The 13,445-nt window shown below is 39.5% G+C and overlaps 3 protein-coding genes across 6 annotated transcripts in view; 1 reads left to right on the top strand and 2 right to left on the bottom strand.

Moving 5' to 3' along the window:
- LOC106809834 (kinesin-like protein KIF20B) overlaps positions 1 to 2,360 on the bottom strand; it is a 29,452-nt gene extending 27,092 nt beyond the window's left edge. For 3 of the 4 annotated variants that reach the window (XM_014813055.1, XM_014813059.1, XM_014813057.1), the window contains exon 1: positions 2,261 to 2,360. In XM_014813055.1, the coding sequence (XP_014668541.1) occupies positions 2,261 to 2,263 (3 nt within the window). In that variant the 5' untranslated portion in view covers positions 2,264 to 2,360. Of the gene's footprint in view, positions 1 to 2,256 lie in introns of all 4 variants that reach the window. The other variant, XM_014813056.1, reaches the window with a different exon arrangement.
- A 74-nt stretch (positions 2,361 to 2,434) lies between these two features.
- Positions 2,435 to 9,655, top strand: LOC106809836 (protein PBDC1-like). The gene is made up of 6 exons (XM_014813061.1): positions 2,435 to 2,499; positions 4,551 to 4,616; positions 5,481 to 5,540; positions 5,794 to 5,934; positions 7,664 to 7,775; positions 8,744 to 9,655. The coding sequence occupies exons 1-6, from the start codon at positions 2,470 to 2,472 to the stop codon at positions 8,845 to 8,847; spliced, it is 513 nt and encodes a 170-aa protein (XP_014668547.1). The 5' UTR covers positions 2,435 to 2,469; the 3' UTR covers positions 8,848 to 9,655.
- Positions 9,656 to 9,848: 193 nt separating this feature from the next.
- The window catches only part of LOC106809835 (acylpyruvase FAHD1, mitochondrial-like), a 5,289-nt gene continuing 1,692 nt past the window's right edge, over positions 9,849 to 13,445 (bottom strand). The window contains exons 2-4 of the mRNA XM_014813060.1: positions 10,809 to 10,905; positions 10,615 to 10,696; positions 9,849 to 10,498 (exon numbers count right to left, since the gene is read on the bottom strand). Coding sequence (XP_014668546.1) covers positions 10,056 to 10,498; positions 10,615 to 10,696; positions 10,809 to 10,905 — 622 coding nt within the window. The 3' untranslated portion in view covers positions 9,849 to 10,055. The remainder of the gene's footprint in view (positions 10,499 to 10,614; positions 10,697 to 10,808; positions 10,906 to 13,445) is intronic.

Genomic DNA, 13,445 nt, shown 5'->3' with positions numbered 1-13,445 from the left:
GTGTGTGTGTGTGTGTGTGTGTGTGTGTGTGTGTGTGTGTGTGTGCGTGCGTGTGTGTGTGCAAGGTGCGTGCGTGCGTGTGTGCAAGTGTGCATATATGTAGTAGTGTTGTCAATCGGTTGTAATTTCGTAATCGATCATCGGTTGGACCCAAGTAACCGACGATCGGTTACAATCGGTTACTCGGGGTGTTGAATGCCTGCGTATGCGTGACGTCATGTGCATGTACGTGTGTGCATGTATGTGCTTGTTTATAGCCCTGTTTACTGTTTGTTTTGCAATGTTTACTACTGTGTGTATAATACATGTATGTTTTATAAAGGATAACTTGTATAGTAGCGATGATATCTCTGATTCTCATCACTTTTCCAAGTTTTCTTGTTCAAGTTTTACATTTATTTTGATATTTTTTTTCCAGATGAAATCGATTATGGATTTTGATAACCAAGCGCTTGGTTTGAGCCACTGTTCAACCAATGACCGTGACATCACTAATATGTAGTATGTACAGATGCAAAAAAATGTGCATGTGTTATGTTACAGTCTTAAAGTTGCCAATGTCCCCCTACACGTGAAATAGTGACAAGGTACGTAAGTGCACCTATCTGCATGTGGATGTGCGTACGTAACTCTATCGGTGTATAGCGAGAGCAAAGGGGCTATACACCGGTAGAGCTAGTTACGTGTTATGTTCTCATACAGAATAATCAAACCAAATTGGGGAGACAGGAATATCAACAGCGCACAAAGACCCTAGTAGTAATACTAGTAGCACACAGACATACATTGACAATGTTATAGCTCTACTCTAGTACTATAGCCTGCTTTCATTAACTGCCGCAGGTAATGATCGAACCGCTGGTAACCGCTGCCGTAGGTGTCTGCGGCAGTTAATGAAAGCGGGCTATAGTACTAGAGCTATGACAGTGTTAGCCTAGCTAGTAATAAGTCTTGACTCTTGGATATCCAAGAGTCCAAGACCATTAGTATTAGTAATAGTAATACTAATAGTATTACGAAGACGGCGAGACAAAGTTCAAGTTAATCGAATCAATAGAACTGATAGTGATAGAAAATAATTAATATTAATAATAAATAGAAATTTGAAATATTGGTTACTATAGTAGTAGTACTTTACTACGTAGTACTAGTAACGGGTGCAAATCCACTTTAGGCACCTTAGGTATCACGAAGTGATGCACAGATTTCTGTGTATCATCAACTGATGCACAGAATTTCCGTATATCAAGGAATGATGCAAAAACCCTAACCCTAACCCTAAGCCCAACCCTAACCCTAACACACTTCGTGATACCTATAAAAAGTATAAGGAGTAAGGTTATACTTTATGACTTAGGGTTAGGGTTAGGGTTTTTGCATCATTCCTTGATATACAGAAAGTCTGTGCATCAGTTGATGATACACAGAAATCTGTGCATCAGTTGATGATACACAGAAATCTGTGCATCACTTCGTGATACATAAGGTGCCTAAAGTGGATTTGCGCCGAGGGTAGGTCCCTATCCTCTTGGGTTTGGGTTACATTATTGTATCTATAGTAGTAGTAGTACATGTATTGTACGTTAATCACTAGGGCGCAAATCCACTTTAGGATACTACTATAGATACTATGGATACGATAGATATGGATTACTACTATAGATACAATAATGTAACCCAAACCCAAGAGGATAGGGTCCTATCCTCTTGGGTTTGGGTTACATTATTGTATCTACTACTACTACTACTAGTACTAGGCCTACTACTACTAGTAGTAGTAGTACTCTGAATACAGAATAGACTAATACTACTACTAGTACTACTAGTACTAGTAATAGTAGTACTAATAGTAATAATACTAATACTAATAGTATATATTTGCGTAATACTAATAGATATTGACAAATAATCATATTTGTTGTTTTGGAATATGTATCATAGAACCTCTACTCTAGCACCATTGTAACATTTTAGGTTTAAAGTTGAATCAATAAATCACATGCATGCAGGTCTAAATACGATCACACATAATCAATTAATAATAATAACACTGTTAACAGTCGATGGCAATGACAAATTGACAGCCAATGTTACGTACGCCGTACGGTACATAATTACCCTCGTCATATCTGACATGATCAACGAACGTCAGAATAAACACCGACAGTAACTAATATAATAACCCAGTACGTAGCCGTGTAGGTACTGAAATAGTTTACGTAGGTGCTGAAATAGTTTACTAATTAATGAAAATACCTGCCATGTACGATTATCAGTCGTTATAATTTGGGATTTAGCGATTTACACGCCTATGCTGTCTCACAAATAAGTCTTCTTGAAAACGGCGGGCACTCAAAATTATAGTTTAAAAGTAGCCTATAGCAGGCCCGGTAACAATATGAGGGTCAAAGGTTGAATTTTACAACCCATACTGTGATTGGCTGGGACGTTATCTCATGCATCTTCAAAATGGCGGAACACATGGGTTTGGGTGATTTGGTATGGTCCTCTGAATTATTGAAAATATTGCATTGTGAACGATTCGATATAATTATATCTCGATGTTTTATTCTATGCTGAGTCATATATTCCCTACTGGCAATTTTTTAACGTACAATACGTTAAGAGTGTATGAAAACATGCTTTGTGTGTAAACAAAAGAATTAGATTCAAAAAATGGGAAGTTACGGCCCAAGTTACAGCCTTGTTGGGCTACTTGCAACGCCTAAGCAGTGTCGTATCAACATCATGATGTGTGCTTTTAAGTCATTGTGCTAACTTTTGCTGTTGTGTTTTCACTTGTAAATTTATATGTTTACGTGTGTATCCGGCGGTAGGACCGGGCGTAAGGCGTAACCCTAGCTAACATTTGATTTGGCTCACACTCACTGCCACTGCATGGCGCAGACTCAATCAATGTGACAATGTTAGTGTCGTGACTCATAATAGATTATTACGTGCTCACTATCATACAAATATAGTGTGCCCTATGTTTTAGGGTCTAACACTATAGTGCACAACAATGTCAATGGTCAGTTTAATTCGATGCACAAACTGCAATTTACTCGGGAACTCGATTATTAGATTATTTGAGTATTACCAATTCAGGGCTCTGATTTTCACAATTGCACCCACAAAGTGTCATAGTTATCCCCTTTTTAAATTGCTGTGGCTGCCTTGCATAGTTTGTTCACATCCCTTTGATAAATTCCATGTTAATTATGTATGGATCTCCTCCCTGTTATTTGTAAAGTGTTGATAAAACCAAATTGTATCACTGCACCTCATTTGAAGGGAATGTATGCAATCAAAGTCCTTGCTAGCAATTAATCTACATGAAAATTTTATTCTTTTTGCTATGCATAGAGATGTTTGAATTAACTTAGACATAATTTTATACAATTTAAGGGGTGCTGTTGTACATGAGGCATTTCGTTATGTAGATAAAATGCTTATAATGCAAGCTGTGTTAATATTTCTATTAAAACCAAGGTTTTAAACAGCCAATCATCAATGAAATGTCAAAGTTGAATTTGCAGTTCTGTAGTATGTATTCTGCATGGAAGAATATTTGGCCTGAAGAGTACAGAATCAAATATTTGTGCAGATCACAACATCTTGATAAAATCACCAGAATGTGATTTCAGTAATACATGCCACATATAGTGTATAGCATTTGTATAGTGTATTACTTACTTTACATTACTTTACATATCTTGATAAAATCACCAGAATGTGATTTCAGTAATACATGCCACATATAGTGTATAGCATTAGTATAGTGTATTACTTACTTTACATTACTTTACATATCTTGATAAAATCACCAGAATGTGATTTCAGTAATACATGCCACATATAGTGTATAGCATTAGTATAGTGTATTACTTACTTTACATTACTTTACATATCTTGATAAAATCACCAGAATGTGATTTCAGTAATACATGCCACATATAGTATATAGCATTAGTATAGTGTATTACTTACCATACATATCTTAATAAAATCACCAGAATGTGATTTCTGTAATACATACCACATGTAGTATATAACATTAGTATAGTGTATTACAGGACGTACCGTACAAAAAGTTGCGTTTAGTCGTGGCAAAGGCACCAGGTGAAATGCTTTTAAATTTTGCTTACATGCAGTGCCCGTATACTGTCTTGAGGTTGATCGGTGTTGACTAGCTACTCGGCTTTTAGGCATAGGCTGAAGAGATAATAGGCAGAGTTTGTGTTGGGTCAAAAATGCTTAACGGTAAATAAATATATGATAACAAAGGCTCAAAGCATATGTTATCAATGTTTTAACAAGGTTGTATTAGTTTTGCCTTTGGTTTCTGTAAAATCGAGGCACTGGCCGTTTAAATAATTTGTAATTAAACTTTAATTATTCCATATTTGTAAAAATAACAGCCATTAAATTACTGTACGTTTTCTTGTGATAGGAACCATGTTACAAGTACTATTATATAGATGTTGTTACAGGTAATGTATAACTATAGTAGATGGTTTCTAATAACTATGCACACTTTTATGTTTCAGGGAGTGGAAGGAGTGATGGGTGCTGCGAGTGCATTATCTGCTCCAGCTGAGTCTTACATTAACCAGGTTAGTGACCTTTATGTTTAGACTATCTACTGATAATATAAATTCTAAATATGTTGAAATGAATACACATACAATATTTATTACTATGTAAATGTTTTTTACTAGCATATCTCTGCCATAATATATATTTTTATATATTTAAACACCATTCCTTTTATGTGTGTATGTAATATTCACCAATTTACTATCATAATAGTATTCTGTTATACATAAATATTTTGTAAGGTTGTAGACAAAATATACCCCAGAACTTACGGAATGTCAGGGTCTATTATTATTATCATATAATTATGTTGCTTTTTTGTTCAATATTGTACACAACACTTCCCCCAGCCAAGTAAAACTTTCTCAAGTACCTAGGTTAGACCTAGGTTAGACACCTAGGTTCAAGTCTCCTAGATACATTCCCAAGCAAACAAATGTCTTTCTCAGGGCTAGGATGTTTCCTTGATCCCACCTGGCTGTTACCAGTTTCTTTTCTATTGTTGGAGTAACTATGTCATTAATTACGACTAATGTGCTGTTGTTATCTGGTAGTAGAGCTTGCTAAACAAGCTAAGCACAATAGCCTCAACAGTTCATTATCACCAAGACATCTAATTGCTACCAGACACTCTGGGGTTAGCTGTGATGTGCTGGGTCTAGGGGTATTGTTTCACAGTTGTTTTTACTGAAATCAGTGCAGAATTAGTACAGGCTGGTCTGGGAAGCCGGCCACGCGTGACCTTGCCCCATAAATAAGCCTCCTCACATGATTTGGCAGCAGTCACATTTGTCAGTGCTGAAGGTGAGTATGGTACCTGCAACAAGTATGATTCCTGCTATGGGACAGCTGACTGACTGTATGTGTGTGTGCAATTTTAGCCAGAGCTTGAGATGGAGTGGGCCATGAAGGCATACGAACATGCAGAGACATACTTCAACGTAAGTCTATATGTTTTTCATCTATTTTTATTAGCTCAAATTTGTACTTATAGACCTTCTTATATCTGTCATTTTAAACTAAGTTATATGCATACTGTATTACTGTGTGAAAGAAATGCACTATACGTTGTATACAACTGTTGCATAGATGTTAATACATATGGCACATTGACTTGAGAGACTTGTGCAGGTGTGTTAGATATACATAGAGACACAATGTATGAATATTGTAACATTGTTGTGTTTATTGCAGTTACTGTGTGCCGTAGATCCGAAATTGCTTCGTTTGACGCCTCATGACGACGATGTTTACACGAAATTGAGGGAGACCTTCCCTGATCTAAACGTGGGCAGGTTGCAAGAAGATGAATTAAAATCTGCAGAGGCTAAGGAGGTAAGCATGTAAACAATTAGCCCTCGGCTCTGCAGTGGAATTCTTGCTATTACAGAGTGGTGGAAAATGGCAGTGTCATGATTTTCGTTAGCATCCTTTGTTTCTTTACTTCATTTCGGTTGTCGAGTTTAGATTGATTTCGTGGAAGACAGTTAGTGAATGTTCCGTGTTATTGGTGATTGACTGATGAAGCATGAACTCCTACACTTGTGTGGCCAGAGCGTCTGTGATTTGTCATGTTTGCTCATATCACAGGCCCTTTGGTGATGCTGGTGATGGGGAAACCCACCGTGAATTTATTTAGTCAGCAGTTATTTCATGTGGACGATGTTTTAACGGAACGGTCTGTATCGCTAGAGTTGCTGTGATTTGTTGATTTCACATTCATATCACAGGCTCTTTGGTGATGCAGAGCGATTCTAATGCTCTTCGTGTGATCGAGTGAGAGGGTGCTGTGTGTACGTTATACATCAGTGTTTCCATCATGCAGGGGTGCAATCACAAAGAAATGTTCAAGATCAGAGTTGTGCACTTTCCTTCGTGGCCATTGTGCCTGTGATTTGTTGAAGCCACGTTCATATCACAGGCACCTTTGGTGATGCAGGAATTGCAAGTGTCATCAGGCAGCGTATAGATTGTACTTTGTTGCATTTTCCCCCATGGAGTTCCTGTATATATCTGTATTCACCTGTGTAGCCAAAGCGTCAGTGATTTGTTGTTATGATGTTCATATCACAGGCCCTTTGGTGATGCAGGTAATACGCTAGACAGCAGATTGGGTCTTGTTCATTGCAACGCATGTATGTTCGTGCATGAGAGAACTACTGGCTGTTACCTTTATGGCCAAAGTGCCTGTGAATTGTCGATAAGCAATCATATCACAGGCCCTTTGGTGATGCAGGTAAAGCTTGGCATCATTGAAACACTGATGTAAAGGGAAACTTCACTGAAGATGAACGTTTGATTATTCAACTTAGCAATTAGCCTTAGTGGCCAAAGCTTCTCGTGATTTGCTTTCAATTCATATCACAGACCCTTTGGTGATGCAGGTAAAGCTTGGCACCATTGAAACACTGATGTAAAGGGAAACTTCACTGAAGATGAACGTTTGATTATTCAACTTAGCAATTAGCCTTAGTGGCCAAAGCTTCTCGTGATTTGCTTTCAATTCATATCACAGACCCTTTGGTGATGTAGGATATGCTAATAGCCGATGTAGGTTACAATAATCTTTTAAGCAGTATATGGTTGTTGTTTTTTGCTACACAGAATTTTTAATTGATTTACCAAAATTAGTGTTGCTGCTGATGTTTTGCTGTCAATTTTACATAAGTGGCCTGCAGGATGAAGGGATGATACTAGTGTTACCTTGGTGGCCAGAATATCTGTGATTTGGTTTTTCACATTTCATATCACAGACATTTTGGTGATGCAGGTTTTACTAGCTAACTTCACAAAGATGGATAAATGTTGTGTACTTGCTAAATGCACAATCATAACTGCACAGACTTAAGCATTGACCTAGCATTGATTAGCTTTGATAATTATAATTTTTAGGACAGCTAATATGAATATCATTTTATTCCAGATTGTCTTCCTATAATTTTTCTGTATTCCTGTTCATTTACACACATGTAAGATTCTTGTCGCTTTGTATTTGATGCATCATAAATGTATTAAGCATATTCTGTAACACATGGAATTCATTATTGTTTTCTTACACTTCCAGAAATGGAGACCTTTCTGCAATTACTATGAAGACAAAATTCAGGACTTCAACTTTGGTACTCTGCTACGACTAGACAGCACGTCAGACTATTCTGAGAAAAACTCCATTCTGGGTAGGTCACCGGATACAATGTTATAATTTTGCTTGTTCCACGAAATAAGGTGATAAATGGTTGGTGGTAGAGGTTATTTACTTGTATATGTATATATAGAGGTTGGACCGCGATAATCTGTACAGCTTGGGACTAAACCAGTTCTGCATTAGTGAAAGTTCCAAATGATCGAACCTGAGGTAAAGCCAAAATAATGTATATAGTGCATTGCTACTGGTTCTGATATAAGTTAGCATAAAACAAGGCCATGCTTCATTATGTCATAGTGTTATAGCATACGTTTACTCCAACATTGTGTGAGTTTTCTGCGTTGTGTCACGAAAACACGATCCCCAGGTACAAATTATTGTTCTGAACCATCATATTACCGAATGGTGAGGTTTAACCTGTATAACCGTATAATTGTAATTCATGTGATTTGTTAATTGTTTTGGTCAACTGCTAATAATTCTGTATAGTATGTCAAGACATACTAAAACTAAGCTACCTAGAACTGGGCTTGGCTACCAACTAGTTGTAGTAATTCAAAGGAGGCAAGCTGCCTCAAAAGTTAAAGATAATTTCATCATGTAAAATCATTTACTTGAAAAATATCAACTTAGATAGCACCAATTGCAAGCTATTTATTGACTCTTGAGGATATGGATCTCAGAAGCAAGGCTGATGGAGGAAACCTGAATGCTCGATCCTCGCGCCAAGGTGGCTGTGATTGTGTGATATTCCTTACGCAACCACATCACAGTCGCTTTGGTGAGTGGAACGAGGCAGTTGTCATCTTCGTCCGCTCCATCACCATCGCCTTCATGTCATTGCTGTGGGGTTTGATGCTGTACACGTGTGCGGTGCTGCCCCCTGCAGTGTATTATAAGGCTAAACTCACAAGTAAATAATAGTCAAACCTGTACGGACTATGTAAAGATTTTGAGCAGGTTTTCTGCGCTCCGTATTTACACGTTTTATTGTTGCAGTGACGAGGATTCAATTCTTTGCTGTGGAGATTGCAAGGAATCGGGAAGGATACAACTCTAAGATTCGTGAGCTGTTCAAGCCAACGCCGAAAACAAAGTCGTGACGGACATGGCCACACGACTCGCCATGATTGTGTTGTTTGTAAAATTTATATGTACTCTCTGTGACAAAGGACTTCATCTTTACAAAGGATGCCGTTTTTGCTGTTTATCTTTTAAAATAATGTTAATGCCATTATATTAGATGTCATCATTTGACATTGTGAATTTTATGATTTATTGTTAAATTTATTAAAGCAGAAAATTTACTGTAAACCTGTCAAACAATGACCTCTTCAATGCAATATCGTTCTAGAATCTCAATACAAAGCACAGATTTCACAATAATACCCGTACCATGCTTAAATATGGCATAGGTTTCAAATTTACTGATTTCCAAGACATACAGATTTGTCACTTAATCCCCTCAATGTCTATCAACAAGAGGTGTAATATAGCCAAATGTACTGCACGAACAGGGTTCACACAGAGTAGAATATAATGGTATAGAGTATAGACTATAGACATGACAAGTATTGCATACTATATGACCACTTAACAAAAACTTGCATGATGTAATATGATGAAGATGCATGTTATACCCTACAGCTACAAGGGTCAGTATTATACTGATACGTCAAAAATCTGATATATATATACAGTTACTACTGTATGTGAAATATGCATTTACGTATGACAGCTGTATGAAGTTATGTGAAACCGTACAAATCTAGCTCGATTAGTTAGTTATTTGTATTGGTTTTAGTTATTATTTCCTACAGGGGGCAGTACAGGAATCGTGAACATATCGTTTGCACTGTTTTAGTGTAGATTATGTTATGTGATAAATATAACTATGCAGGTACTCATCCACAGTGGGCTCATGACACTGTTTGAATATCTACTTTTGGTTAACTAGTCTGTGCAGATTTGCTTTGGGCGGTCTTACAAAATACATGACAAATCTAGAGGGAAATTTGATCATCAGATTACTAGGGCTACAGGGTTTTGTCTGAAATAAAAAACTTCACAAAACACGTGTATAAAACAATTAAAACATTTCAAATAATATCTTCCAATAAGCTAGGAGTACCTTTTTATTATTATATCGTTATAAAATGTTTAATTACTGTTTAACAGTAAATTGAATATTAGCAACAATAATAACAAAACAATATACATTTACAAACGACTGACTCATTTTAGGTACATTACCCCAACATTACTAAAACTATCACAGGTCCAATATCATAACTCCTACTAGCCCAACGTGTTAATCGACCGAGGACAACTGTATCCTGTCGCGTTTGTGCGGATTCTCTACGCTGAACGACATCTCGGCGAGGTTCCCCAGTCCGCACGTGATGACGTCGCCCTCCACGACCTCGCCGACCCCGCTCGGGGTTCCCGTCAGAACGAGATCTCCCTCCTCCAGCGTGAAGTACGTGCTGATGTAGCTCAGCAGCTCGGCAATCCCGAAGATCATGTCGGCCGTCGTGCCGTCCTGTCGCGTAGCGCCGTTCACTTTGAGCCACAGCTGCACACTGTTTGGATCCGGGATCATCTTCAACGGGATGAATTCGCTGACGGGACACGAGGTGTCGAAACCCTTTGCGATTAACCAGGGATGACCCTTCTTCTTCGCCTTAGCCTGTAGGTCACGAGCGGTCATGTCCAACGCAAGCACGTACCCTCCAACGTGGTTCATGGCTCTACCTAGAAAACACATATAATAATGATAATAATAATAAAGAATGCATTAATAAATCATACGTATAGGATTACACGAATAATGAATATTGGTGCGTAATGATGATATTTCTGCTACTTACCTGGATGAATGTTTTTCCCAGTCTTTCCTATAACAACACCTAGCTCCACCTCGTGGTGAAGACTAGAACAACCTCGTGGAATCTAGAAAACACAGCCAAAAGGTAGAACTGTTAAAATTGAGCATAATAAATTTCTTAGGTTTCTGAATTCATGTCTCCTGCCACGCATGCCATAATTTATAATTTATACTGACCTGTATATTTTGACCTTCACGTATGTATGCAGTCGTTGGCTTGCTAAAGAGTAAAGGCTCAGTCGGCACTGGATTTCCTAGTTCAGCTGCATGCTCTCTGAAACAATACAACCACGGCTACTAACCCTGCTCAGACCTGCACACACTAGTGCCATAAACGGGCCTACTACTACTACTACTACTAGTAGTAGGGTAACTTAGTAGTACTACAAATTACAATTACGGGTGTCACTTTCACCCTAACCCGAATCCTAACCCTAACCCTGACCCTAACCCTAACATTAGTGCTGCCACGTAGCGGCACCCTCCCTCTACGCCCGGGGGAAAATGACACCCTACAATACTACTACTAGTACTACTACTGTAGTACTAGTACCAGTAGGCAGTACTCCTACTACAATTACTCTCCACGTTGTGCATGAATTAATACACACCCTACTATATTTATGTGTCAGTGTGCAGCGAGGGCAGGCCCATCGGCGGGCAACCAGCGTTTGTTTGCGCAGATGACCAATTTGACTAGCGATTTACAGGAAACTTAGTGCATGAGCGTGATAAATCGTTGAAATGCTCATTGGATAACGCCAGCAGGCACTATGAACGATGAGTGGCCGCCTGAGGCGGCAACTATCGGCGCTTGGCGCGAGCGCATTGTTTTATAACGCATTGTCGTTTCACGTCAACGAATCTCCTTGCGTCTGGGCGCCATGCAAGATTTTCGAACGCGTTGTGTTTGTGTCGAAGCGTTTTGTTACATCGATGCACCGGCAAAATTCAGGGGGAGTATAATGAAGGTAATTATAAGCATGAAAAGTAAGATTGCATAGTCATGTGATGCACAAAAACATTAATGCCTGTTGTGTGGAGGGCACTATGAGAAGCAGAGGCCCCAACAGCCAAGGCTTATAAGTAGTAAGCGGCAAACAATCAGTGGACGAGACGAGTATAGAAACATAAGACTTTTGGTATTCAAGTAGATTTCGTATTTCTTTAGCATATATTTTATTGAACGCTCCAATAGGTGCCTTGGCTTCGATCTGTGACCGTCTCAGCGCTCGGAAACCTTATTCGAGATACCCGCAAGTGCACCGCAACGCTGTATGTGAGCGCGATAATAGTACCTGCCTCGAAAACAAAAACTCACAACTAGTACTTTGGCGAAACGACGCCCCTGCGCTTTATGCAAGTTGTCAGAGTAACCGGGGTACCCAACTGTTATATTGTAGTGGTAAAAAAAATGTACGGAGCTAGTATCCGCTCTCTCTATGCTCGTACCTAAGCAATAGAAAACTGTCATTTACCGAAAGAGTGTGCAACAGAAGTGTGCGCGTTCTATCTATGTACCTGAGAGCGGTGGAATGAATCGTAATATCATCATGATAAGTACAAACAGGTGCTATAGAGAGGTGTATGTACAGGTGTATTTGTCAGTATTAAAACTCCTAAAAGATATCAACATGTGATATGCTATATTTCTCGGTGCTATAAAAATAGCTTTGATAGATTTACATAAAGGAAATAGCTACCAGCTATGGGAGGTCAGAGAATGGCACCCTCACGTACACGCGGGCGAGAGAGTGGCGCCAGCAAGCACGTGGCAGACAAGGGGGTACGACGCTCGTGCGTATACTCAACCAAGGGGGTTGCATCACCTGTACACGTGTTAAGCGAGGGGGGGACAACGGCCAGGCACCCGACGTAGTCCATCATTTCTGACACCGGCACCGGACAGGGAGGCGCCGCCGTATCCTACGTCACCGCGGGCTCCTATATAACGGCCAAGATCCATGGTAAAGTCAGTCAGTCACCAGACTGGTTCACTAGGACCTCAGGATAGGACAAGAAGGAAACCAGGCTATTCGGAGCTATCATTAGGCCTTGGTGTCGGAGTGCGTGTGCGTAGTTTACGTGTATTCGGAGACAGAGATTGTGCGCCGAGATTCGAGCAGCTCTGTTCCCGTAGTTTACGTGTATTCGGAGACAGAGATTGTGCGCCGAGATTCGGAGCAGCTCTGTTCCCGTAGTTTACGTGTATTCGGAGACAGAGATTGTGCGCCGAGATTCGGAGCAGCTCTGTTCCCGTAGTTTACGTGTATTCGGAGACAGAGATTGTGCGCGAGATTCGAGCAGCTCTGTTCCCGTAGGTTAAGCAATTCGGAGACAGAGATTGTGCGCCGAGATTCGGAGCAGCTCTGTTCCCGTAGGTTACTATATTCGGAGACGGAGATAATGCGCCGAGATTCGGAGCAGTTAGTATTTATCCGTCATAATGCCACATCTGTGATGCACCGAAATTCGGAGCACTACTGATAGGTCACAGTATAAGATTACGGGTTGAGCACCTACCTCTTAAAGGTTTGTTTATACGAGTACTGTTTATGTCTAAGTGCGATAGGTAAAAGACCTATATATATATTTTGTTCATAATAAAAGTTTAGCTAGACTAAACAAGTTACCGCTTCAGTTATTGGTTCTGGAATCTTTCTGCCTGTCGTTGACATTGTCGTGGTGGAGTAGAAGAGCGTGAATAATTAATTACTGACACCCGCGCAATCGCCGTCCTCGTAAGGGAGCCGAGAAATGATCCCACATTTAATCTAAAAATGCACCATGTGCGCATACTCACTGGTGAACCAA

Source organism: Priapulus caudatus, unplaced genomic scaffold (genome assembly GCF_000485595.1).
Source record: "Priapulus caudatus unplaced genomic scaffold, Priapulus_caudatus-5.0.1 Scaffold389, whole genome shotgun sequence".
In the NCBI taxonomy this organism is placed as follows: Eukaryota; Metazoa; Priapulida; class Priapulimorpha; order Priapulimorphida; family Priapulidae; genus Priapulus; species Priapulus caudatus.
This window is presented reverse-complemented; position numbering and strand designations above follow the sequence as displayed.

What these genes read in the sequence shown, in the direction of transcription:
- LOC106809836 (XM_014813061.1), top strand. Translation starts at nt 2,470, where the DNA reads ATGGCGGAACACATGGGTTTGGGTGATTTG. An exon ending in CTGAGTCTTACATTAACCAG is followed by an intron (nt 4,617 to 5,480) that starts GTTAGTGACCTT and finishes GTGCAATTTTAG; the next exon opens with CCAGAGCTTGAGATGGAGTG. An exon ending in AATCTGCAGAGGCTAAGGAG is followed by an intron (nt 5,935 to 7,663) that starts GTAAGCATGTAA and finishes TTACACTTCCAG; the next exon opens with AAATGGAGACCTTTCTGCAA.